Below are 23,677 nucleotides of genomic sequence, written 5' to 3'. Positions count from 1 at the left end.
TTTTTTTTGTGACGCTCCACTTCTCTAGCTTTTCAATTCAAAATTTTAATGCATTTAATATGTAATTCTATATGATCAATTTATTCTATATAAAGTTACATATGTTGACCAAAAAAAGTAAATGTACAATTACATTTCTTAATTAGTGATATATATTTAAGATATGTGAAAATGATGTAAACACAAATCAGGAACATTATTTTGCAGATGTGTTAGCAACTACATTTAAATCGAGAATTTTTGAGAAATACCTTTTTTGGTGTACCACTTTTCAAAAATACTCCTTTTATCTATCTATTTTCAAAAATACCCCTTTTAAATATGAAAAATTATAAAGTTTTATATGGTTCACTAGTTACTTCTAGATAATAACTACTACTTCGAGATTGGATCCAAATATTTATAAGTTATAAAACATTTTAAAAGGTTTTTAGAAGGTTTACAAGGTTTTGAAAAGATTTTTAAACAGTTTTTAAAAGTTATTTATACTGTATTTATAAAATATATAAAAAATTACACACATACAAAGGTAATTTGTATATATTAATAAGTTTACACACAAATTTAGAAAATTTTCAAACTTTTAGTGGCTTTTTTGATAAAGTTTGAAAGAGAGGGTATTTTTAAGAAATGGTATTGCAAAAAGAGTATTTTTGAAATTCCTCTATTTAAATTACATTTAAATCTTTATCCTTTGTGATGTGTCAACACCTGATTTACATTTAAAATTTTCACCAGCAGACTATTCTCAACAAATGTTATTAAGACTGCTCGATTTGATAGATAAACATTACTATAATTTTCAAATACAAATAGAGAATATTATCTTGCATATATTTAATATCTTATAGTAAGTATCAGATAATAAAATTAAACAAAGTAGATTTGTAACTACAATATCTAGGTTCATTAATATATATAGATATATTTATGTTAGAAAGAAAAGAAATAGATAGAAGTTGAGTTGATTTATTTCAATTTCACTATTTATTTTTGAAAAAACTATAAATCTCAAAACAAAACCAAAGCATTATAGCGTAGAAAAGAAGAAGTGTCAGTGGTGGTGGACTCATGAGTTGAAGGAGTGAATCTCAATTCAAAACAGAAAACATGTAAATATTTTTCTAAAATAAATAAATAAAAGTTGTAAGAACATAAAAAGTGAAAAATATATGTTGCCTATCTTCATTTGGGCCCTCTTGTGCCTTGGCATAGAAGATGTGTATGGGCCTCCAGAGAGCAGAGTTAAGGACAATCTTTTTAGATGAGACGTTGGAGAAGAATGTAATCTTTGTGAGTATGGGCAAACCTGCTTTCTACATCGTTCATTCAAAGAACATGATGATGAACACATTACAGCCATACAGTAATATCACACTAGCTACAAAAAGATAGTGTAACGAATGTGATGTATGAGAAGCAAACTAAAGATGAGTGAGCATCATTTTGTGTTTGTGCACGGTGCAGGGCATGGAGGATGGTGTTGGTACAAGCTTGCCAATTCACTGAGGGAGAATGGACATAAGGCCACCTGCATTGACCTCAAGGGCGCTGGGATCAACCAAACTGATCCAAACACTGTCACCTCTTTGGATGACTATGACGAGCCTCTCTATGCCTTCCTTTCCCAACTTCCCATCGATCAAAAGGTCATTCTTGTGAGCCATAGTGTTGGAGGAGGGAGCATGACGGCTGCCATGTGCCTCTTCCCTTCCAAAGTTTCTTTGGCTGTTTATGTTGCAGCAGCCATGGTCAAACCTGGTGCTTTGATTCCCGATAGTCTCAAAAATGTGATGAAGATATGTTCGGGATTGATAGAGAAGGAAGCTGAGAAGATATGGGACTTTACTTTCGGAAATGGACCCCAAAATATCCCAACTAGCATCATCATGAAACCTGAGTACGTTAGGGACAAGTTTTACAACGAGAGCCCCATGGAGGTTTGTCTTGATCTACTCTTTATAATCATCTCTGCCTCAAAAACTTTTGAGAGAATCTTACTTAATTCATCCATTCATGTATGATCAGGATTACACACTGGCTACCACGCTTCTGCGTCCAGCCCCTGTCATGGCATTCGTAGGCATAATGGGAATTCCAGAAGCTCCAGAGACTGAAAAAATCCCAAGGGTGTACGTGAAGACAGGCAAGGACCATATGTTCCAACCACATCTCCAAGATTTAATGTTGGCCCTGTGGCCTCCTTCTAAGACCTTCATTCTTCAAGAAAGTGATCACTCTGCGTTTTTCTCCCAACCTCAAGAACTCAATCAATTCCTCCTTCAAGCAGCCTCCTCTCTCTCTTCCTAAGTCCTCTTTTGTATCTCTTTGGAACTTCTCCACATCAATCTTTTTTGATAAATACTTGCATAAACTTGATCATATTCATATATATCATGAGACACAGAGAAAGGAGCCTACAATAGTATTTGCTATGTAAAATGTCACACGCGCCTCCAACTGCGGTATCACTAATCAGGCGAGTGATATATCCAAACAATCAACAGAAAAAGCCTAAAAAGGCATACAAACTCAAAAGCATTGATAAAAAGGGAAATGAGAAAATTCTCAAGGGGTTATTTGAACTTGAACGTTGGAGTCCTTGGGTTTGCTATTGTCATCTGAAGATGGCCGGGTGGTCTCAGAGTCTGAAACTCGTATCTCTTCGATCATTCTAACAACATCATCCATGGTTGGTCGTACATCAGGCATTTGAGCTACACATGCTATAGCAATCTGCAGCATCTGTACCATTTCTTCTTCAATGTTCTGGAACCTCATCAGCTCAACATCAAACACCTCGCTTGTCCATTCTTCTCTCACCACTGACTGTACCCACCTGGGGAGATCAACCATGTCTTCTCGGCTTGGTGACTGTATTGGAGACTTCCCAGTCAACATCTCCAGTATAAGTACACCGAAACTGTAAACATCGGATTTATGCGTGTGTTTCCTTGTTTCTATTACTTCTGGTGCGCGGTAGCCTGCACCTCTCATTGGAGCAATGGGCACAGCCATCAGAGGAGTCAGTCCAAAATCAGAAATGCATGCATCGCTTTCTTGCTTCATAATCACATTTGAGGACTTTATGTTTCCATGACTGAACTTTGGACCTCCAACTGCATGGAGATGAGCTATACCTTTTGCTGCTGATATAGTGATTTTTATTCTGGAGTCCCAGTCAAGAGGCACTTTCTCACTTCCTCTGTTACCTGTCATGCCATCAAAATCAACATATTATTAAGTAACCAAAGGATTTAAATCTAGACTATTAAACGAAGATAGGGAAGAAGACTAACCGTGGAGAAGTGATGATAAGTTACCAGCAGGGTAATAATCAAAAACCATGAGCTTCTCATCCTTGGAGTAATAATATGCACGGAGGGGTACCACACTAGGATGGTTCCCAACCCGACTTATAATCTCCATCTGTTGTTCAAACTCCCTCTTTCCAGCTGCCACTTCCTTCAACCTTTTTACCACAACAGTTGTGGATTCCTCTAAGACAGCCTTATATGCTGTCCCATAGCTACCCTTTCCTAGCACTTCTGCTGATGCTCTCAATAAATCCTCTAGATCAAAGTTATAGGAGCAACCATTAAAGAACACCAGCTTATTCTTTTCCGGTTCTTGCACCCCACTTCCAAATTCTTGCTTTGCTTTCTCAGTCAAAGTCTTTGCTTTTACGATGCTGTCTTCCCTCTTGTCCTTTTTCTTGATACAGCGACACAGGATAATTACGGTGACTAACAGGAGCAGGGCAGCCCCGCCAGCTACAATAAGAATGATAGTGCTTACATGTAGTTTCCTTTTCGAACCTTCTTTGTGAGGAAATGGCGGCATTGGAGGCGAGGAGATGGGCGGGGTAAGAGAAGGAGGGCGAGAGGGAGCGGTACAGGGTTGCAGAGGAAGTCCACATAACAATGTGTTTCCAGAAAATGATGAACTGGGAAACCCACCAAGTCCAGATGGTATTGAACCATTTAGATGATTGTTGCTCAAGTTTAAACGTCTCAGACTTACAGTATCAAGACTAGGTATTGGTCCAGAAAGTTTGTTATTTTGGAGGCTCAACCCTGTCAATTGCTTCAGCTTTTGGAACGTTTCAGGTATCTTCCCGGTGAATGAGTTAAATGAGAGATCTAGGATATTAAGCTGTGGGGACACAAAGGGAGGAACCTCACCGGAGAAGTTGTTATGTTGGAGGTAGATGTAATCTAGTGAAGGGAGAGAGTGAATATCAGGAGGAAGGTTACCACTGAGAAGGTTTGATCTCAAACTGAGAATCCTGAGTGATTCTAGTTTACCAAGTGTGTTTGGTGGGATTGGTCCTAAGAGCCCAATTCCAGGGAGACGGAGGGCAAGAACACGAGTACCATCAGAAGTGCAGGTGACGCCAACCCATGATTTGCAGATTTGGTTAGTGGAATTCCAGTTGAGCCTTCTAAGATGAGGAACAGAAGAAGCAAAAGCAAGAAGAGCCTGCCTATCCGAGTTCAAGTCCGCAGTAGCAGTTGTGACAAACAAGAAAGAGACAAGACAAGCAGACAAGAACCCCTTTGAGAGTCTCAAGGTAAATACTGGACCAACATAAAACTGGAAACAGAGCTGCAGCATCATCAGCATGACTTCCTAGACTCCTGCTTCAAAAAGAAAAGGAGAAGATGATGAGCAATGACTTCCACCTCACAAACCAGTTTTGCAGCACCCAAGAAAGCTAATCAGGTATCTCTAAGGAGCTGGCCAAGCAAGCGTAGATTGGATCACAACATTGAAAGATGATCACTAATATTCGGTTCTAAAAGCATATCAGTTATAAAAAAAAACAACAGATGAGGAGAAGAAAACAAATAAAGATACTAGTTAGATCTTCAAGAAAAAGTATGCCATTGCCTATCTTTATCTTTATCATTTGGAGATTAAACAATCCAAGAGGCTAAGATAAGAGATTGAAGCATCCAGCAAAAAAAAAAGCAAAAGGAATAAAGCTAAAGAGCCAAACTTTAACACAAAATTACTTTGATGTGCAAAGAAAAGCAGACTCCTTTTGTCAAAAGATATGTCACTAGAGAAAGAAGCAGAGGTCAGGCCATCATGTGGACAATGTCACTAAGTAAAATAAAGATGAGTTTTTTGGAGTGTCTTGAGTTTACCAGAGTTGTTGAACAAACAAATTGGAACTGATACACCACGTCACTACACTGTATGTAAAAGTCTCCAAAACTTCCTACCCACCTAGCCGGAGAAAATGGTGATTTTAAGTATAATTCCCAACAACGTGACAGACAATTACGGAAAGTTCAAAAGAAAAAACCCCAAAAGAAGAAGGAAGTAAGAGAGACGAACCTGAGAGTAAAGAGGCAAGCTAGCAAAGTAAGAAAATTGCGGGCATTGGAGCACTCAGACCTCTGTATTCTACTGTTTTGAGCGGACCATAAGAAAAGACAATCTTGAAAATGGTGAAAGAATAGAAAGAAGAAAAAGCAATGTGTGTGGGGACTAGTGGAAGAGACGGAGAAGAAGAAAGACGAAAGAAGAAAAAGGAAGGCGGAAGATATGAAGAGAGAGTGTGTGGTGAAGTTAAACAAAAAAGTAGCGTACTTGTTAAGTGTAAGACAGACTTGAAAAAGGAGTCTTAAAGAACAAATCATATTAGTGTGTAAACACCGCAACAAACGCAAGTGCGGAGACCCAGTGAGATTGACCAAGCTTAAGATTCTTTAGAGATATCAAAATGACAAATACGTTAAAACAAAAACTATCTTGTTCGGTTGTTCCTAAAAAATTGACTAATTTTTGTTTACAGAGTAAAAATCATTTGGATATGGTAATAGTTCTTACCTGTTCAACCACTCCAGCTATACTATTCTCTCTTGATTTGCGGATACTATGTAAAAGTAAATCTGGTCATCTCATCAACTACCAACTCCTAAACAAGATCCAACACATTTGAGCATTATTGATGCGTGAACTTTTCTACATTGAGTTGTGCAGCGTGGTCCTTCTGATATCAACCATTTCTATATTTATCACTATTTTTTTTAATCATACAAAGACATAATTATTACCTGCTGCTTTCTCTTGTTCCATGCTCTGTCAATTCTAAGGACATCATCTCCCGTTTTTACTTATACATTTAGAACAGTAAAAAAACTGACAGACTAAAACACAAACCCATGTGAAACTAGAGTTCAACAAATTAGAGATGTAACTTAGTTCATAATTTAACTGCAAATTTGATTCCATGTCTATAATAAATAACATTCAAAACACACTGGAATTTTAAAAACAGCCATAATCTGCTATCTCTTCACTTGTAAAACTCAAAGTCCGTGTCTGGCTTCTTAACATTTGCGCGGTACCCCTTCTCGAAATCCTTGGGTAGTATCACATATCTGTTCTTTCGTACCGCATGCATACCAGCTTCCTGGCAGATTGCTGCTATCTGCATTGTTCAACAAAAAAAAACGAAATTGTGTGTTATTTAGTATCTATCATCACAAAGATTAAGGACTATTATGCAATACTTTTAGGATCAATTTCAATGTAAATTACCATAATCAAACCATATTACTGCCTAACCCCAATATTAAGGATTGATCATGCATCAATCCTTTTAGGATTACCAACAATTCAGTTCAGGACAATGATGTACTAACAACTCAGCTAACATCCATACATAATGATTGAAACAGTAATAATTAGGAGTACGCTCAAGTGCAACATGTTCAAGAACATCATTAGGTCGTAAACCAGATAATTGAGCATATATAATGATAAAAGTATACTCTAGAGGGAAGCATAGATAAGTAAGCAAAATAAACTAACCTCAGCAGCGCTAATTTTATCAGGCCGTGAAACATAGTCTTCCAAGTCAACCTCATCGCTGAGATTCATTTTGGAGGTGCATACCTACACAAAGGAAAAACCAGTCAGTAAGACATAAACTAAGATATCAGCCAACACTTTATTCATAAAAAAAAGACATTTGGTTTCAGTTCTATTTAACAAGTTATGTAAGTGCTGTAGTAATTAACTTGCCTGGAAAACAAGTCTTTTTTGACGTCTATCAGGAAGGGGGAACTCAATCTTACGATCGAGTCTCCCAGGACGTAAAAGGGCAGGATCTAGAGTGTCTGCCCTGTTGGTTGCCATGATGACCTTGACATTCACGGTCTGGTCAAATCCATCCATCTACATAATTCAACAACAACAAGTTAATGACACAACTCAAATCCATTATTCAACAGCATAAAATCTGAATTAAAACATCCTAGGAGAATATCAAAATACACTTATTAGTTTCCTGTTCATACCTGATTAAGAAGTTCCATTAGAATACGCTGAACTTCCCTATCAGCTCCTGTTTGAGCATCAAACCTAGCTGTAGCAATGGCATCTACTTCATCAATGAAGATAATAGCTGGAGCATTCTCCTTGGCAAGACGGAAGACATCACGAACCATACGAGGTCCCTGCAATTAAACACCAAACAGAACCGCCTCAATAACAGAGGACCATAAAACATTCAAGAAAGGTATAATTTTTATTACCTCGCCGAGGTACTTTTGCACAAACTCGGAACCAACAACCCTAATGAAAGCAGCGGTTGTGTGATTTGCAACAGCCTTAGCCAACATAGTCTTCCCAGTACCAGGAGGTCCATAGAGCAAGACACCGCGTGGTGGGTCAATACCAATCTGTTTGTAAAGCTCGTGGTGGGTTAGAGGCAATTCAACAGCCTCACGAATTTCCTGTTTCTGAATATCGCATCCTCCAATATCCTACACAAAATCACAAAGCACCACATAAAAACCCTAACTTTAATTTAGAAAACAGGGTAGAGATTTGAAAAAATAAATAAAGGAGGAAACTTTACATTGTAGGAGACGTCAGGCTTCTCAGATTGGCTGAGAAGGGAGATGCTAGAGTCAGCCTCAGGGGGTAATACATCAACAAGGGCGTTGGAGTGACGGTGAAGAGCGACGGAAGCAGAAGGCTTGAGAAGTTCTCTGTTAATTGTGCTGAGAATTCTGACATAGTAATTGGAGCCGGTAGTAGATCCGACGATGCCGTTGTTCTGATCTACCATCTCCATGAACTGACCAATCACGAGGGGCACGGATTGAATACGTTTGACCTCCTCTTGAGCCCGTAACAGCTCTCGTTTGAGATTCTTTTGCTCGTCTTTTACATACTCCTCTTGGATATCAGTGAACTCAAGTTGCCGTTCAAGCGATTTCAGGCGGCCATAGAGATCTTCTTCGTCGGCGGTTGACAGATCCATCAAGGCCGGTGATGCTTTAGGGTCAAGAACCATCGTCTCAACAGCAGCAGAAGCCATTCTCGGAGAGATCTTTGGAGTAGAGAAAAAGAAAAGTTGAGATTGCGACGAAAAATAATAAAAGACTATCGTGAACCGACTCTACCAAAACCTCTAATAATGGCCTCTTTAAAAAGGAAAATTTCTTAAATGGGCTTTTTGACAAACTAAGGCCCATGCTTTATATTTACATAGCCCGTTTACTTTTTCCATTTTAATTTGTTAATCTTTTAACTTTTCCTATTTTGGCTCCTCAAAGCGAGAGAGGAAATTAGGGAAGCGTTAATATTTGGAAACTGGAATAATCTAGAAACACGCCACTAGCCAACAATAGTGCTGGGCACGGGACGGTACCCTTGAATTTTCTCCGACCCTTTACTCGTCCCGACCCTAACGGGTAACAGAAAAAATTTACTCATACTCGACCCTTAAATAACGGATACCCGGAGAAACGGGTACCCGGTAAAAAATAGTTGATCCTTTACTCGTCCCGACCCTTTATTATTACTCGGAAAACGAGTACCCGATAAAAAAATGTTAATAATCGCAATAATAATTTTATCTTTTGAAATCCAAAAAATGAAAAATTCATAAATTTATGCAATATATAGTTCCAAAATTATAAAATTACGAATTTTGAAAATAAAAATAATATATTAATTCAGTTAGGCTAAGTTGAACTTAGGTTTTAACTCTAACTCTATAAATTAATAATAAATAATAATAATAATAATACAAAATATTAACGGGTATTTACGGGTCGGGTAGTAAAACGGGTAAAGGGCCGAGTAACGGGACGGGTATTGAAAACTAAACTAATACCCTATACTCGTCCCTTACTCACGGATAATATAAATATAATACCCTTTACTTGACCCTAAAGCTGCGGGTACCCTTTTTTTGGGACGGGTACGAGCCGAATAATGGGTCGAATACGGGTAACGGGTATTAGTGCCCAGGCCTAGCCAACAAGATTCACTTGATGACCGAGTTGGTCGAAATGGGTGTATTAGCTCATCCATCGCCTAGTAACCAAAACTGAGAGAAGACAGTTTCCGATTTAGAAACCAAAGCTGATCTCATCAGACATACTTGAGTTCTACTTTCAAATCCAAAAAATATGCCATAAGTATTATTAGCCTACATAATAAAATCAAAATGCGTCATAAGGCCAATATATGGGGCATATAGACAAAACAAGGCTCTCTTATGCTTTCCTCTTACTTAGTAACCTTGCGGATGATCTCTTAGTGGTTCTTGATATGTATCCCTCATCACCGGAGTCTTCAACATCCTTATCTTCTTCTTCACCTTGCTTCACTCTGCCTCTCTTTCCTGCGCTTGTTAGATGAGCGTTTTCGTTTCCTCTAAACACGTAGATCTGCAATAAGCACACACATTTATCAACAACTTATGAGAATGTCAACTAACATTTCCAACCACATGACTCCATGTTCAACACGCACGCATACAGTACCTTGAACCTATTTGGTTCAACCAGTTCGAAGAGTAGAGCATCACCATCATCCAGTTTATGATCAAGCGCAAACTTTTTCCAACCACCACTGAGCCCACTTCTTTTCCCAATGTAAACTGCTTCATACTCTTCGCCTTCTTCATCCTCTAGTACTACATCTATAGTTTCTTCAGAAAAATTGTCCACACAGAATCTTGAAGGAAGCCCCTTTTGAAATTGCAAGCAAAAACAATCCATGTAGGTCAAAAACGTCTAACACGCAAATCCTAGAAGAACACACACACACACACACACACACTAGTAAAGTGAAGGAACGTACCAGCCAAAAGCAACTGTAAACATGGGAGCGAACCATAGATTTGACAAAGGAAGGGTATGGAGATTCAAGGCAGCTCTGGAACTCCTCTGCAGCGTTGAGTGCTCCAACCTTTTCTTCGTAAGAAGCAAACTTGCATTCATCTTCAGGGCGTGCAATGTAGCTGATAAAGTTTCAATTTTTAACAACTTGGATCAGATTAAAGCAAACATTCATGTTCAGGGCGTGCAATGTAGCTGATAAAGTTTCAATTTTTAAGAACTTGGATCAGATTAAAGCAGAGGTTTTTAGAACAAAATTGTGCAAGTAGGCAACTTTTACCTAGCCCATGACGAGTTACGCCGCGATCTCCTCAGATCCAAAGTACGACCAGTGTCTACATCAACCTAGAAAGAGAGATTGGAACTAAAGGTCATTGCTTTTTAAAAAAAATCGACTACAAACAAAATCACAGAGAAAGCTGGGAAAGTTACATCATCGCGGTAAGAAGTAACCAGGGTGCGAACACGAGAAGAGCGTCTTGGTTCAGCAGTAGCAACGAGGGCTTTATCGATGGGTTTAGGATTACGCTGCTGAGTAAAGCTAGATGTGAGGCAAAAGCTGTGAAATTGGAAGGAACCAGAAATGGAGAAAGAAACAAAAAAACGAGACCTGAAGCGTCTTCTTAGGAATCTGAGTCAGTAGTGCCTTAGAAATCTGAGAAATTCCTAACTCCTGTGATTCGATTGTCAACAACAAAAAGTCATAAAAACACGAATCAGAAGAAGAAGAAACGATGTAACGATGAAATGAAAACCTGAAATCTCTTGTGATTCTCTTGAAGACGGAGCTTGCGAGCTTCCTCATAGGCCATTTGGTGGTGGTGGTGGCGACTGCAGATTTTTATTTTTTCCAAGAAGGCGAAATTAATAAAATGGCGCTTCGTTTTTGAAATTCGAAATTATTGAATTAGGGATTTTTTTGTTTTGTTTAGTTTAATTAATTAATCATTCACCCTAGTCAGTATTTAATAATCCCTTTGTTTTGTGTTCGTATAATAATGACATTAATTAATTGCTGGTTCATTAATGTGAAGTTTCGATGGTTGGCTGTTTTATTATTACTAGGATTTAACCCGCTGTATACCGCGGGACAATATTTTTAATTTTAAAAATGTAGTATTTATATTATATTTACTTATTATTTTATTAGTATTTTATTAATTTTAAAAATATATAATTTTACAAGTATATCACAGTATTTGATATAAATATTCAAATTCTAGGAATTTTGTATTGTTTTCAAGGTTTTAACCCGTGTGGTATATGTATATGTCTAGTAATACATTTATCTCATGGTACACATCTAAAAGTGTTAAAAAAAACAGTTCCACTTAACTCCCTATATGGGATTAATACCAACCCGTCTCACCAAAATCAAAATAAGTTTTTTTTATCAAGTTTAATTATGTTAATTGTTTTACCAAATTAGCATATTTTTATAGTTTATAATGTTTTCACGTCAATATATAGTTTATGATAATTAATAGAATTTTATTTTTTTGGTAATTCCTCAAAAAATAAAAAATAAACCAAATTATATGGGGGTTTTCAACATATTTAATGTGACATTTTATAATTGGATTTTTGGTTTAAGAAATTTATTAATGTTAATATAATTATGGATATTGTAAACTTTTGTTATGGAAAACATGTTGTATATTATTTCAATTTGAGAGATTCTAGCATCCATAAAAATAGTTTTGGAGATTTAGTGGGTTAAAACTTTAATGGGTAGAGTTGTTTTTGGAAAAATCGGAATGTATAGATGTTGTTAAGATTTTATGGCAATAAATGTAAAAAATGTTGCTAAATTTAAGAAAGTTTAGTATTTGAGTTTCCCTGCAATGTTATTTATGGAATTGTTTTAGGGGTTAATGTTGTAAAAAAAATTAAATAAATAAAACTTAAAGGGCATAAACCAAAATGTACTTCAAAAATGTTAATATAGATTGGCGTAAGTATGTATGGTCTGTGTTGGAGAAATTGAGAGATGGGATGATGATGGAACCAAAAATGTCCAAATAAAGATGAGGAACTGATGTGAAGGATTACTTAGCTTAGTTTACACAACTATGCAGTAAATTGTTAAGTACTAGTATTAACAAGGCTAATTGAGAATTGGTTTTTTAGAGCTAAATTTTAGAATCAAATTGTTTATCAAGTCTTGAAAGAAATAGAGATTCATTTACTATGTGATAAAAAAACAAAAAAAAAACAAAAAACAAAAAAGTTCTAATATTTGATTAAGGAAAACAAATTCAACTTTTATGAAACTTCATGGAACCCGATTCCAAGACTAAAGAGTTATACGAATTTGAATCAATTTTTGGCCTGCAGAGTGCAGAGGTTCTATTTGACTAATTTCAAAAGAGAAATTTTGTTAAGGATATATCAATTTTTCATTTATAAAATAATTCTTATTTCTAGTCAAAGAGAAAGTGATACAGTTCTTGGTAACAAATAATTTGATAAAATTCTAGATTGAATATCCCTTAATTTATCTTGTATGTTAATTTAATAAGAAAGAGTCCAAAGTGTATTACACCTTTTTGTTTATTACGGTTTTTTTTTTTTTTGGGTGTGTATAGTATTGTTTCTTTTCCTAATAGTATTTGTTTTGTTAGATCAAACGGTCAGTGTATCCGCTGGATGATGGGAGCAACGGCAGATGATCTACTTTCCTTTTCGTTTTAGTAAATTTACAATAGGTTTCTTTTCCTCTCATGTGTTGTTGGACTTTCTCTAGCTAGGGTTTACAATAAAACAACTACAATATGATAATATCCGCAAGTCTATTTTCAGATAGAATATAGATTTCCAAATTATGTAGAGTAAAAGGAAAAAAAACAAAAAAAGACTCAAATAATTGTGATTAGTTTTGTTTTGTTTTTTTTTGTTTAGATAAAGTTTGATGATCAATAGAAGATATCCTTTATCGAAAATAAATTAAAAACCTTTAACAAAAAAACTATATTTTTGATGATAAATGTTGTTACATAGGAAAAAAACCACAACAGTATCCGCGGCTCAAGTTTTCCAGTCTATAAAAAAAGGAAAATACTTTTGTCAATTTTTATTTTTTCTTTGTTAATAAATTAAAAAAAAAAAAACAGAAAATAGAAAAGGAAATTAGTGTTGAAGTCGGTTTGCTTCTCGCTATAAGTTGTGAGACTCTTCCTCCCCAAGCTATTTACTTTCTCTTCCTCCCCAAGCTATTTACTTTCTCTTAGGGTTTAAATTTTCTGCTTAAAGCTTAGAGTCAAAAGCTATCTATTTGCGATTTGCGATTTGCGATTTGCGATGGAGTTCCAAAAGTTTTTAGGAGAAGGTGCGTTCGGTTCTGTGAGTTTGTTCAAGTACAAAAGAAGACGCGACGGCAAGACTCTCCACGCCGCCGCTGTGAAGACCTCGGACGACGAACACGCCAAATCACTCTACCAAGAATTTCAGGTTTTGTCGGAATTCAAAGGATGTTCCAGAATCGTCCAAGTCTACGGGAACAGAGTGCAAGCGAGAGTCAATCACATGGGTTACGTAGAGCACCAGATTCCAATGGAGTACGCGGCTGAAGGAAGCTTGAGAAGTTTCATGAACCGTTTCAAATACGGGAAATTGCCTGAACCGATGATCAGAGAGTTCACGCGTATGCTTCTCGAGGGTTTAGCAACGATTCACGGACGCGGCTATGTTCACTGCGATCTCAAAACCGAAAACATCCTTGTCTTCCCTAGTTGTGTCTACGACTACAACAAGGGTGCGTGGAGATGGTCTTACGAATTGAAGATTTCTGATTTCGGCTTGTCAAAGAAAGAGGGAGACAATAAGTGGTGGCATCCTGATCAACCGTTTGCGGGAACACCAATCTATATGTCCCCTGAATCGATCTCTCACGGCGAGACAGGGAAAGGACTTGATTTATGGTCCTTGGGATGTGTTGTGTTGGAGATGTACACTGGAAAGAAACCATGGTGGCATACAAACGATTACTTGAAAGAACTCATGAATTGCTACGAGCCACTGTTTCCGAGTAATCTTTCTTGCGATGCAAAACTCTTTCTCATGACCTGCTTCGCCGTGGAACCAGATGAAAGAAAAGACGCCTTCACTTTGTTGAGGCATAGCTTCGTACCTAGAGATGTTGTCAATCATAAGTTGGCAAAGCTTCAGACAGATGTCAAGATTGACAATCCCAAGGATCTGGAGAAAATTAGACATATGCTTCACGAAATCAAGAGTATGTGTTAGTTAATTTGACAAGTTGATGAGTTCAGCCAGAATCCTCTTGGAGACCCTTCTCAGTCGATTCATTATCACTTCTTTATTAGTAGTGTAGTGTAAAGAAATTTTATTTTTGGTATATCCCCCCTGCATCTGAAAGTTGTAATAATCTGTTTATCAATTAGAAGGATTATATGTAATAGTACTTCATGTATTTGACTATGTTCTACAAATATGTTTCTTGTTTACAATCTTACAAGAGTTGATTTAAATGTATGTGAACAAGTTTATTTTTGTGTACGTTAATAATTTCTTGTTCGAGGTACCAGATTCATGTCCAATATAATCTTCTCTGCTTTTCTACTATTTGGTTCGGATCTTTGATATTTGTTTGGTTCATAACCTCTTGGTGTCAAAAGTTAGAGCCTGTTAAATTTGTGAGCGTAAAATTAATTTATCAGTTGAGTTGTTGTATGGTGTGAGTCGAAACAATTCCACGAGGATTTCGGGAGATTGTTGAATGGTCACATTCCAAATAGAGCAAGATGCGATTACAAATCAAAGCATTTCTTGAGCTGGCAGCCTGGCATTGAGATGCATTGGTCCTCAAGGAGATGTTCCAAAGATGATTGAAGTGGCCAAAGAACTTAAAAAGAATTGAGAGATCGAAGGATGATCAGTCTTGTGGTTCTATCTAAAGGATGTTTCTTGTGGTTCTTCTGTTACATATCTTTCTTTAGTCAAAGATACTGATAATAACTTTTTCTTATTAAGCTCCAATTCATCAGTGAAGAGGATGCAAAAATCTGTACTTTTGTAGCATATATTTGTTTTATGTTTTGTTTATCTGCTTTGGAGGAAAAATCTTTGGCAAGGCGCAAATTTGGGCGGCCTTAACTTCATAAAAAACTTATGTTAATTAATCATTCACCATTATTATTATTTAATAATCCTTTGTTCTGTGTTCGTTCTTTGGGAAACTATCTATTACCATACAAAAATCAATGAGAGATAAATATCAATTTTACACATTTGGGTATCTACTCCAATTTGATAGCTGCATCAAGCATATCCACACTGCTGTTTTGTTGTGTCCATAGCTGAGCGTATCTTCCTGCCTTTCCTAGCAGCACATCGTGGGGGCCTTGTTCCACCACCTTCCCGTTTTCCAATACTACTATCTGCTCATATACCAAAAAGTTTCAGTTATGCAACAACATACATTGTTTCTTTGTTTTATGAGATAAGCTGACGACTTTATGTATACTACAAACCTCGTCACACTGCATCGCTGTTGTCAGCCTGTGGGCAATGAAGATGGATGTCCTGTTTGTCGCCAGTGCTTTGAGTGCGTTCAGTATCTCTGCCTCTGTTGTGCTGTCCAACGCACTCGTTGCCTCATCACACAACCTGTGCCATTTTAACACCGACCATCTCAAATCTCATACCAAATTTGTTATGTATGTAAAGACTAAACACCTACTTAATCACATACACAAAGTGGATGATTACTTACAGAATCGCAGGAGATTTCAGGAATGCCCGAGCAAGTGCCACTCTTTGTTTCTCTCCACCACTCAACTGCCCACAACATCAATCCATGGTTATCACGACCAGTAAAACCCCATATACATATGACTCTACTCAAACTCTGGATAGTCACTCATCATTGTTCCTCTTCGCAATTATATTGAAAACCTTTATTAGCTAATATCTTTCTTTCTCATGATTGTTACACTTCTGTGAAACTAAGATTATTGGATCATAATGAACTTTGACTTGGTGTCTTATTGAGACTGGGGACTAACTCCTCATATCTCTATCATGCAAACTTCAACTTGTCACTGGAATCATAAGGCATACACTGATCTATCTAAAACATTCCAAATATAACATCAAAATACTGACCTTGAGCCCCCTTTCCCCAACTATCGTCGAATATTTATCAGGGAAATTACTGATCGTTTCATGAATTGCAGCACGACGAGCAGCCTCATACACCTGGATCGAAATTGTGTTAGATCAGGATCATTGATATTAGACGTGACGCCTGCACCAAAGATAACTTAGGTGGTACCTCTTCTTCTGTAGCTGAAAGACGTCCATAATGTATGTTGTGAAATATTGTATCATTAAAGAGAACCTGCAGTGCAATAGAGGTTACCATTGAGAATAACAAAACTTGAAGTGTTCTACATATAAAGAAAGAACAATAATGATAATACAGAAGAAACGTGGAAAAACAATTTAATGTCTTGTATGAACAGAAAGGTTCCAATGAGAAGAAAGGGGAGAAAGCAATGAATGCAGGTCATAGTGTTTTGTATAAATAAAAGCTTACGATGAGAAGTACAGAAAGATAGAGAAGATATACTAAATGCCAACTTACAGTGTCTTGCGGCACAACTCCTATGGAGCTTCGGAGGCTATCTAGTCTTACTTCCTTTATATCTTGCCCGTCAATCCTTACCTATTAACCAATATGAAAATGATGTTATCTAGACAAACTTTTCCTTCAGTGAATTACTTTTGTTGCAAAACAAATGCTTACATTTCCGGAATCTGTGTCGAAGAATCTGAATAGCATTCTAAGAATTGTTGACTTGCCTGTCATTGAACAAAGCATAAGATTTGCAACGGTATAACAGATTAATAAACTTTAACTTATATGCTTGCTTAAACAGATAAGGCTTAGTAATTACCGCTCCCGCTAGTACCAACAATTGCCACACTTTTTCCTGCCGGTACGACGAAGGAAATTCCATCTAAAATTTTCCTCTCTGGAAGGTAACTGTAATTGTAGAGAAAAAAGAATGGTGATGTGGCAATAGACATAAGTTTATTAACCCCTATTTTCTTCAACCAAACAGAATGCTGAGATCCAAACTGTGCAATATATCCTACAATTTGCCACTTTGATAAAACTTTACAAGTCTTATTTGTGGAACGTGTTCCTCTATCAGTTGGTGATATTGGTCATGTGTGTCTAATTGTTTCGTAACTAGCATATTCTGTGTATATGATTGTTGCCTAGGATGACAACTCAAGAAAAGCTAACATGCTATAGAGACGGTCAATCCTAGGCACACAGGATAAATAGAGCTAGTAGTATATTAGGTTGTTATTGGTTGTCAGGATTGATTCATATGGAAGTACTTATGTATATTAGTAAAAGACTTCGCACCTATCATCACAAATAAATTTTGAGTTTCTATTACTCATATTAATCTCAACACACTTTCAAGCTGAAGATGGCAATTACGAGTAGTATAATAGTAATGTTCCACTAAAATTAACACCTACCTGAAGTGTACATTTTCAAACTCAATGCTTCCACCTTTCAGAACAAGAGGCTTCGCGTCATGTATATTTGTGATGTCAGATTTCTCCTGAAGAAGTAAGAGAATACCAAATAATCAATTATTACATCCAAGGACTCCATACTAAAAAGCATGCATTTAAATATCACTCCTAGATTGAAGCATTAGCATAGAAAAAGGTGTTTAAGGAGCTTAACCAAAAGTAGAGTTTAAGTAACAAATATAACATCCTCATATACCTCTAGCAACTGGAACATTGATTTCATGTCCACAAGACTCTGAATGGTTTCACGGTAAACACTACCCAAAAAGTTTAGAGGAAGAGACAACTGAAAGAGAAGTCCATTCACCATAACCTGCATCACCAAACATACAAAAGCATATCAGAAAACAGTTTGCAAGAAAAGTGCAGAGAAACATAAAATACCAACAGAGAGGAAAAAACAAAGGGTGCACTGACCAAGTCACCGACAGTCATCTGGCCATTCATAATACCCTGAGAGCACAAAACCATTGCTGTTGACAGAGCTGTACTAAATATGATACTTTGTCCAAAGTTTAAAAAAGCAAGACTTCTTTGAGTTTGTAATGCAGCATCTTCATATTCTGTTATAAGCAGCAAATCATTAGACGATAAATCAAGGTAAATGGAGTAAGCAATTATATCTAATGATGCACAATATATCTGCTTCCTTCCTAGCTAGAGAACGTCTAAATAAAATAATAAAACAGTCATCAGCGCATCTTCGTATCTGAATTTGTTTCTAGTTGCTAGTATTCTTGCTAAATGTAAGATATTCAGATAATTTTGTTTTCCATGCTAAACAACTAGTAGAGTTACTTACTTTTCAGGAACTGGTCATACTTTTCAGCCTCATAACCTTCATTGTTAAAATATTTGACAGTCTGAAATAAAACAGAATTTCTGTCAAAACTGTAATTTCAAGCGAAAAGAAAAGAACTGAAATTTTACCTCATAATTTATCAAAGAATCAATGGCCCTTGTGCTAGCATCATTATCAGCTTTGTTCATAGCCTTTCTAAACTTGGTTCGCCACTGAATAAAATAACGAAACGTCAACAAAGCATCTGACACTTAATGAGATTTGTGATAAGATAATGAAAGACGAAGAGAATGTATAAAGACAATTATCCTTCTACATGGGCTTCACACCTATCATTACAACTAGACATGTATTTATGCCGATGCAAAGAGTTGATACACAATTACGATAAGATAAGCTTTGTAATGAGTTCAAGAAAGTGTCTTAAGAAAATTATAACAGTCCGTGCTGGATTATCATATGATGAAAACGCAATTATTGCATCATATAGTTGGCACTGAAAAGAGTATACCAAAGAATAGACAGTACCTGTGTCACAGCTAACGTGAATATGATATATGATCCAACAGAAAGAGAAGTAATCCAGGCAAAAGCAGCTCCGAACTTGTATGCTAGTATACCTGATACCATAGATATCTGGAAGATACATATTAATTACGTCGACTGTTTTCAGAGATACAGGATTATTAAACCCAAACTGGAAAGAAATAGTAATGAAACCCAAAGATCGACAAGCAATTATCAATTAGCCAAAATGAGAAAACTCCATGAACATGACAAAACAGCAAGCGGTCAGACAATATTTACCTCCAAAATGGTAGGGACAACGTTGAAAACCATAGCTGAGAGGATAAAGTTTATTGCACGGCTACCACGATCAATGATTCTGTTCAAACCACCTGTTTCTCGACTGGACATAATCAACCAAGTAAGAAAATTCTGTTATGAAACTAAGCAAAGAAGGAGTGATTGAAATTACTCGCAAGGCTAAGAGAGAGGAGATGAATACCTAAGGTGGTAACGAAGGTCAAGATCATGTAAATGTGAGAACACCTACAAAGGCATCATGTGAAGATTATTGATACATATGGAGAGTACACCATAAAAAATATCTATTCACAAGATAGTAAGAGCAGCAACATACCTTTCTAGAAACTGATCGAATTGTTCGAAGAGCTACCTTGGAAAACACAGCAGTACGAAGTTCTGCGAAGATAAAAGTAGTAAGACCAAGAGTGAAAAGTACATTCTTTTCGTCTCTGTTAAAAATAAAGAGCAACTGAGAGTTACCATTAAAAGCAGAAGAACCCGTCCGAGCAATTCCATATCCAATGAGAACAGCAGCAGGAGTACCAAAAGCAGTAACAAGAGAAGGGTTTGCAGAAGCAAAGGTTGTAAGAGAAGCACCAGTTCCAGTAGCTGAACCAAGCCAATCAACAGCCAATTTGAATAAGAAAGGCACCTGAACATTCAAGACCTTAGCACCAACGAGAAAACCCAAAGCAGCAACGACCCTAAACCGGAACTCTGGGTTGTCTCTCATCCACAAATAGCCAGCAAGCGTACGGAGAATCTTCATGTCAGCCATAGCCGACTCTGAGTCCGGTTTAGCCGGTTTGATTTCCTTAGTCTGGGTGTCGGCTTGGTCGGGGTTGGGTGTAGAAGTCGACAAGAGACGGCTGTTAAGCATTGAACTCCGTTGAACGAAACGAATTGGGATTGGGGATGGTGAAGGATCGGTGAGGAAGGCATTGATAGTGGGAGATGTTCGGATTGAGTTACGTCTGATGAAACTTGAGAAACCATTATGATGAACAAGATGACCAGAGCGAAGACGGTATGAAAAAGATGGGATTTTTGGTTGAGGGTGAAGANAATTCTGTTATGAAACTAAGCAAAGAAGGAGTGATTGAAATTACTCGCAAGGCTAAGAGAGAGGAGATGAATACCTAAGGTGGTAACGAAGGTCAAGATCATGTAAATGTGAGAACACCTACAAAGGCATCATGTGAAGATTATTGATACATATGGAGAGTACACCATAAAAAATATCTATTCACAAGATAGTAAGAGCAGCAACATACCTTTCTAGAAACTGATCGAATTGTTCGAAGAGCTACCTTGGAAAACACAGCAGTACGAAGTTCTGCGAAGATAAAAGTAGTAAGACCAAGAGTGAAAAGTACATTCTTTTCGTCTCTGTTAAAAATAAAGAGCAACTGAGAGTTACCATTAAAAGCAGAAGAACCCGTCCGAGCAATTCCATATCCAATGAGAACAGCAGCAGGAGTACCAAAAGCAGTAACAAGAGAAGGGTTTGCAGAAGCAAAGGTTGTAAGAGAAGCACCAGTTCCAGTAGCTGAACCAAGCCAATCAACAGCCAATTTGAATAAGAAAGGCACCTGAACATTCAAGACCTTAGCACCAACGAGAAAACCCAAAGCAGCAACGACCCTAAACCGGAACTCTGGGTTGTCTCTCATCCACAAATAGCCAGCAAGCGTACGGAGAATCTTCATGTCAGCCATAGCCGACTCTGAGTCCGGTTTAGCCGGTTTGATTTCCTTAGTCTGGGTGTCGGCTTGGTCGGGGTTGGGTGTAGAAGTCGACAAGAGACGGCTGTTAAGCATTGAACTCCGTTGAACGAAACGAATTGGGATTGGGGATGGTGAAGGATCGGTGAGGAAGGCATTGATAGTGGGAGATGTTCGGATTGAGTTACGTCTGATGAAACTTGAGAAACCATTATGATGAACAAGATGACCAGAGCGAAGACGGTATGAAAAAGATGGGATTTTTGGTTGAGGGTGAAGATAAGAACGACAGAGCAATAGCCCTGGAGCCCTAACGAGCCGAGATCCTCTCGACATCCCTTCTTGTCCGAAAGTTTCACAGACTTGTCTTTTTTTTTTTGCTCCGGCGATGACTCTCCCTAATCTTACTCCCCGAGCTAGCTTAAACATGTCACGACGTTAGACGGTGTTTTAATGGGCCTAAAATATAAAGCCCAATAAATTTGAAGCCCAGTTGTGTCTATCCCCTTGTCGAATGAGTCGTCGTTTCTCAACCATTCTTTCATCATCATCGTCGTCGTCAAGCAATGGTTATTATTATGAGCTACTTCCACAAGACGTCATTGTTAGTGAAGAAATGGGAAGCCGTGCAGTATGTATACAACGTGTGGCACCACCGTGCTTTGAAGCCTCGCAAGTGAAGAAGATCAAAACAGTTGGTCCTTCTTTTGTGAATCCTAGGAGTAAGAGAAGAAGAAGCAATGGAGTGAGATGTAGCAGTATAGTTGATTACATCGGAGGTGACCTGGTGAAGCCAGACATTGGGCGTTGGCTTCAAGATGTTGAAGAGCACAAGGCAATCGCCATTTACGCTCCTCATGAGGGTGGCTACGAAGGTCGTTATCTTAACCGACTCAAAATGCAAGGTTACTATTTTCTTGATATCTCTGCTCGAGGCCTTGGTGACCCTGAGACTACCCTCCTGAAGAACTACCCTGTTTGCCCTGTATGTCTCATTACATCGAGATCTTATTCTCTAATCTTGTTTCAATCAAATTTTTAGTGTCAATCATGTCTCTTCTATTCTTCTAGGCTCACCTTGGGAAACAACCTATAGCAAGGTGGTATTATCCACCAGAAGTTGATTACAGGCTCTCTGCTCTTCCCCCTGGTGCCAAGGGTCTTGTCTTATGGGTCCTCGAAGCAAAGGTTTGCGTTTTTCTCATATGATATACTGTCTCCCACATTGCTGCATCTCATCTTTCCATTTATATATCTTATCAACAACTCAGGTTCTCTCCAAGTCTGAACTCCAATTTCTTGCTTTGCTTCCCTCTCTCCGTCCTAATGTCAGAGTTATTGCTGAATGTGGCAACTGGTGAGCATATCATTCCTTCCCATATGATCACATTATCTATGCTTGCACTTTGCGTGACCATTACCCATCCCCCTGCAGGAGAAAGTTCGTGTGGAAGCCTCTAGCAGAAATTGCAAATCTAGCTGCACAAGAATAACTTATATGGCACAAGTGGAGCGTACCGTGTATAGTTTTTTCATGAATACATATCCTGCAAGTGTAGCAAACTCATCATGTATAAAATTTGAAAATTGTGCTTGTTATTTTGTAATATATAGACCCTTTTATTCTCATGGAGTAGTTACTGATAATTTCTGACTCTGCTTTGTCACAAATGAAAGTACTCATAATCAGTGATGGCACACGCTTAGATACAGAGCAGTCCAGAGGTAAAACTCAGAACACACATGATTGATCAGAAAGACAGAAACCTGTGTAACTATAATCAACTCCAGTCACTAGACAGTCTAGTAGACACAACGAGTTACAACATGTTCTAAGCCCACAAAAACCGTTTTGAAACTCGAAAGTTTCAGATCTTTTGCAAAGTTCTAAAGGGAATAGGCATATCACCCACCTGTTACGAGACAACTTAATACCTAGAGCTTACACATAAGATTCTTGCAAATATCCTCATGGGAAGTGTACATATATGTCACCCTTAAGACTTTGATGGAGCATTAATGTGAAGATGCTTTCTATTGTCAATTCTATGCTTAACCTTGAGTCAGTGGCGTATGCAAGCAGGAAACTTTAAAGTAGAAACAACATTACGAAAGATATAGACTTGATAATAAGCTCAGTACAAAACTTTAAGGCACTAAGACAAAGCTGGACTGGAGAATGCAAAACAAGACAGATGGCAAAGTTCTAAACTACAGATTCTTTAACTTTCGGCAAGAAGGTATCCCACCATCCAGGTTCATACTTGGGGTATGGCGCCACCCAATTTTTAGGCTTATCGAACTCAAGAGTAGCAGGATTGGAGGCCAAAGCTTCATCAATAGAGGTAGCTTCAAAGGAATCATACAGAACACGATCCAACCTTAACTTCATAAACCTGCCATAAAACAAAACATCAATGTGGTGTGTGTGAAAGCGGAACATAGTTTTGTTAAAAAAAAGAGAGTTAGGGATAAGGGTTCTAACGTGATCCAGGGGCCATTGGTGGAAACAAGAGCAACAGCAGGACGACGAAGCCTTTGAGTAATTTTGGGGTAATTGTCAAGGAACTTAGGCTCAATCACAAGCCAAAAGTCTTGCTCTA

The 23,677-nt window shown here is 37.6% G+C and overlaps 8 protein-coding genes across 12 annotated transcripts in view; 3 read left to right on the top strand and 5 right to left on the bottom strand.

Annotated features, from left to right (window-relative positions):
• Positions 1,330-2,392, top strand: LOC104735391 (methylesterase 18). Its single transcript, XM_010455179.2, has 2 exons — positions 1,330-1,940; positions 2,029-2,392. The coding sequence occupies exons 1-2, from the start codon at positions 1,413-1,415 to the stop codon at positions 2,308-2,310; spliced, it is 810 nt and encodes a 269-aa protein (XP_010453481.1). The 5' UTR covers positions 1,330-1,412; the 3' UTR covers positions 2,311-2,392.
• Positions 2,363-5,649, bottom strand: LOC104735399 (probable inactive receptor kinase At5g58300). 4 transcript variants are annotated; one of them, XM_010455191.2, is made up of 4 exons: positions 5,347-5,647; positions 5,154-5,235; positions 3,300-4,640; positions 2,363-3,212 (listed from the first exon to the last, which is right to left on the bottom strand). In XM_010455191.2, exons 3-4 carry the CDS (start codon positions 4,624-4,626, stop codon positions 2,569-2,571), a joined length of 1,971 nt encoding a protein of 656 aa, XP_010453493.1. In that variant the 5' UTR covers positions 4,627-4,640; positions 5,154-5,235; positions 5,347-5,647; the 3' UTR covers positions 2,363-2,568. The 4 variants fall into 4 exon arrangements, with proteins under 4 accessions (XP_010453493.1, XP_010453499.1, XP_010453507.1 ...); XM_010455197.2 differs by having other exon boundaries at positions 2,366-3,212; positions 3,300-4,643; positions 5,347-5,649; XM_010455205.2 differs by lacking the exon at positions 5,154-5,235 and having other exon boundaries at positions 2,366-3,212; positions 5,347-5,649.
• On the bottom strand, positions 6,146-8,429 carry LOC104735381 (26S protease regulatory subunit 6B homolog). Its single transcript, XM_010455166.2, has 6 exons — positions 7,880-8,429; positions 7,554-7,784; positions 7,317-7,475; positions 7,042-7,194; positions 6,829-6,912; positions 6,146-6,445 (listed from the first exon to the last, which is right to left on the bottom strand). Exons 1-6 carry the CDS (start codon positions 8,342-8,344, stop codon positions 6,311-6,313), a joined length of 1,227 nt encoding a protein of 408 aa, XP_010453468.1. The 5' UTR covers positions 8,345-8,429; the 3' UTR covers positions 6,146-6,310.
• LOC104735367 (putative B3 domain-containing protein At5g58280) lies at positions 9,413-11,020 on the bottom strand. Its single transcript, XM_010455156.1, has 7 exons — positions 10,913-11,020; positions 10,768-10,830; positions 10,590-10,685; positions 10,438-10,502; positions 10,120-10,279; positions 9,801-10,007; positions 9,413-9,704 (listed from the first exon to the last, which is right to left on the bottom strand). Exons 1-7 carry the CDS (start codon positions 10,967-10,969, stop codon positions 9,531-9,533), a joined length of 822 nt encoding a protein of 273 aa, XP_010453458.1. The 5' UTR covers positions 10,970-11,020; the 3' UTR covers positions 9,413-9,530.
• On the top strand, positions 13,416-14,516 carry LOC104735359 (mitogen-activated protein kinase kinase kinase 3-like). Its single transcript, XM_010455135.2, has one exon. It carries the CDS (start codon positions 13,458-13,460, stop codon positions 14,400-14,402), a length of 945 nt encoding a protein of 314 aa, XP_010453437.1. The 5' UTR covers positions 13,416-13,457; the 3' UTR covers positions 14,403-14,516.
• LOC104735350 (ABC transporter B family member 25, mitochondrial) overlaps positions 15,286-23,677 on the bottom strand; it is a 9,672-nt gene continuing 1,280 nt past the window's right edge. Inside the window, exons 2-19 of one of the 2 annotated variants that reach the window (XM_019237154.1) lie at positions 19,831-20,364; positions 19,685-19,746; positions 19,550-19,593; positions 19,348-19,450; positions 19,069-19,176; positions 18,669-18,752; positions 18,541-18,601; positions 18,156-18,301; positions 17,935-18,051; positions 17,679-17,764; positions 17,078-17,166; positions 16,927-16,982; positions 16,765-16,845; positions 16,453-16,518; positions 16,284-16,376; positions 15,892-15,956; positions 15,650-15,785; positions 15,286-15,556 (exon numbers count right to left, since the gene is read on the bottom strand). In XM_019237154.1, coding sequence (XP_019092699.1) covers positions 15,416-15,556; positions 15,650-15,785; positions 15,892-15,956; positions 16,284-16,376; positions 16,453-16,518; positions 16,765-16,845; positions 16,927-16,982; positions 17,078-17,166; positions 17,679-17,764; positions 17,935-18,051; positions 18,156-18,301; positions 18,541-18,601; positions 18,669-18,752; positions 19,069-19,176; positions 19,348-19,450; positions 19,550-19,593; positions 19,685-19,746; positions 19,831-20,364 — 2,072 coding nt within the window. In that variant the 3' untranslated portion in view covers positions 15,286-15,415. Of the gene's footprint in view, positions 15,557-15,649; positions 15,786-15,891; positions 15,957-16,283; positions 16,377-16,452; positions 16,519-16,764; positions 16,846-16,926; positions 16,983-17,077; positions 17,167-17,678; positions 17,765-17,934; positions 18,052-18,155; positions 18,302-18,540; positions 18,602-18,668; positions 18,753-19,068; positions 19,177-19,347; positions 19,451-19,549; positions 19,594-19,684; positions 19,747-19,830; positions 20,365-20,489; positions 20,534-20,624; positions 20,687-20,770; positions 21,484-23,677 lie in introns of those variants that run through there. The other variant, XM_010455124.2, reaches the window with a different exon arrangement.
• Positions 21,642-22,721, top strand: LOC104735340 (NAD(P)H-quinone oxidoreductase subunit N, chloroplastic-like). Its single transcript, XM_010455111.2, has 4 exons — positions 21,642-22,059; positions 22,146-22,262; positions 22,346-22,431; positions 22,510-22,721. The coding sequence occupies exons 1-4, from the start codon at positions 21,691-21,693 to the stop codon at positions 22,565-22,567; spliced, it is 630 nt and encodes a 209-aa protein (XP_010453413.1). The 5' UTR covers positions 21,642-21,690; the 3' UTR covers positions 22,568-22,721.
• LOC104735315 lies at positions 23,159-23,677 on the bottom strand (the record flags this gene model as incomplete). The annotated part of the gene is given in 2 exon segments (XM_010455076.2): positions 23,159-23,470; positions 23,560-23,677. Coding segments are annotated over 2 exon segments (308 nt in total), but the record flags the coding sequence as incomplete, so codon positions are not given.

The sequence above is a fragment of the Camelina sativa genome, chromosome 2 (assembly GCF_000633955.1).
Source record: "Camelina sativa cultivar DH55 chromosome 2, Cs, whole genome shotgun sequence".
NCBI classification, from domain to species: Eukaryota; Viridiplantae; Streptophyta; class Magnoliopsida; order Brassicales; family Brassicaceae; genus Camelina; species Camelina sativa.
This window is presented reverse-complemented; position numbering and strand designations above follow the sequence as displayed.

Coding starts and splice junctions, on each gene's coding strand:
- LOC104735391 (XM_010455179.2), top strand. CDS start 1,413: ATGAGAAGCAAACTAAAGATGAGTGAGCATCATTTTGTGTTTGTGCAC. Junction 1,941..2,028: donor ACAACGAGAGCCCCATGGAG/GTTTGTCTTGAT, acceptor ATGTATGATCAG/GATTACACACTGGCTACCAC.
- LOC104735399 (XM_010455197.2), bottom strand. CDS start 4,626: ATGCTGATGATGCTGCAGCTCTGTTTCCAGTTTTATGTTGGTCCAGTA. Junction 3,213..3,299: donor CTTATCATCACTTCTCCACG/GTTAGTCTTCTT, acceptor ATGGCATGACAG/GTAACAGAGGAAGTGAGAAA.
- LOC104735381 (XM_010455166.2), bottom strand. CDS start 8,344: ATGGCTTCTGCTGCTGTTGAGACGATGGTTCTTGACCCTAAAGCATCA. Junction 7,476..7,553: donor TGCAAAAGTACCTCGGCGAG/GTAATAAAAATT, acceptor GTTTAATTGCAG/GGACCTCGTATGGTTCGTGA. Junction 6,446..6,828: donor ATAAAATTAGCGCTGCTGAG/GTTAGTTTATTT, acceptor TGAACAATGCAG/ATAGCAGCAATCTGCCAGGA.
- LOC104735367 (XM_010455156.1), bottom strand. CDS start 10,969: ATGGCCTATGAGGAAGCTCGCAAGCTCCGTCTTCAAGAGAATCACAAG. Junction 10,831..10,912: donor AGAATCACAAGAGATTTCAG/GTTTTCATTTCA, acceptor ATCGAATCACAG/GAGTTAGGAATTTCTCAGAT. Junction 10,280..10,437: donor CGTAACTCGTCATGGGCTAG/GTAAAAGTTGCC, acceptor AAACTTTATCAG/CTACATTGCACGCCCTGAAG.
- LOC104735359 (XM_010455135.2), top strand. CDS start 13,458: ATGGAGTTCCAAAAGTTTTTAGGAGAAGGTGCGTTCGGTTCTGTGAGT.
- LOC104735340 (XM_010455111.2), top strand. CDS start 21,691: ATGGGAAGCCGTGCAGTATGTATACAACGTGTGGCACCACCGTGCTTT. Junction 22,060..22,145: donor AGAACTACCCTGTTTGCCCT/GTATGTCTCATT, acceptor CTATTCTTCTAG/GCTCACCTTGGGAAACAACC. Junction 22,263..22,345: donor TATGGGTCCTCGAAGCAAAG/GTTTGCGTTTTT, acceptor TCAACAACTCAG/GTTCTCTCCAAGTCTGAACT.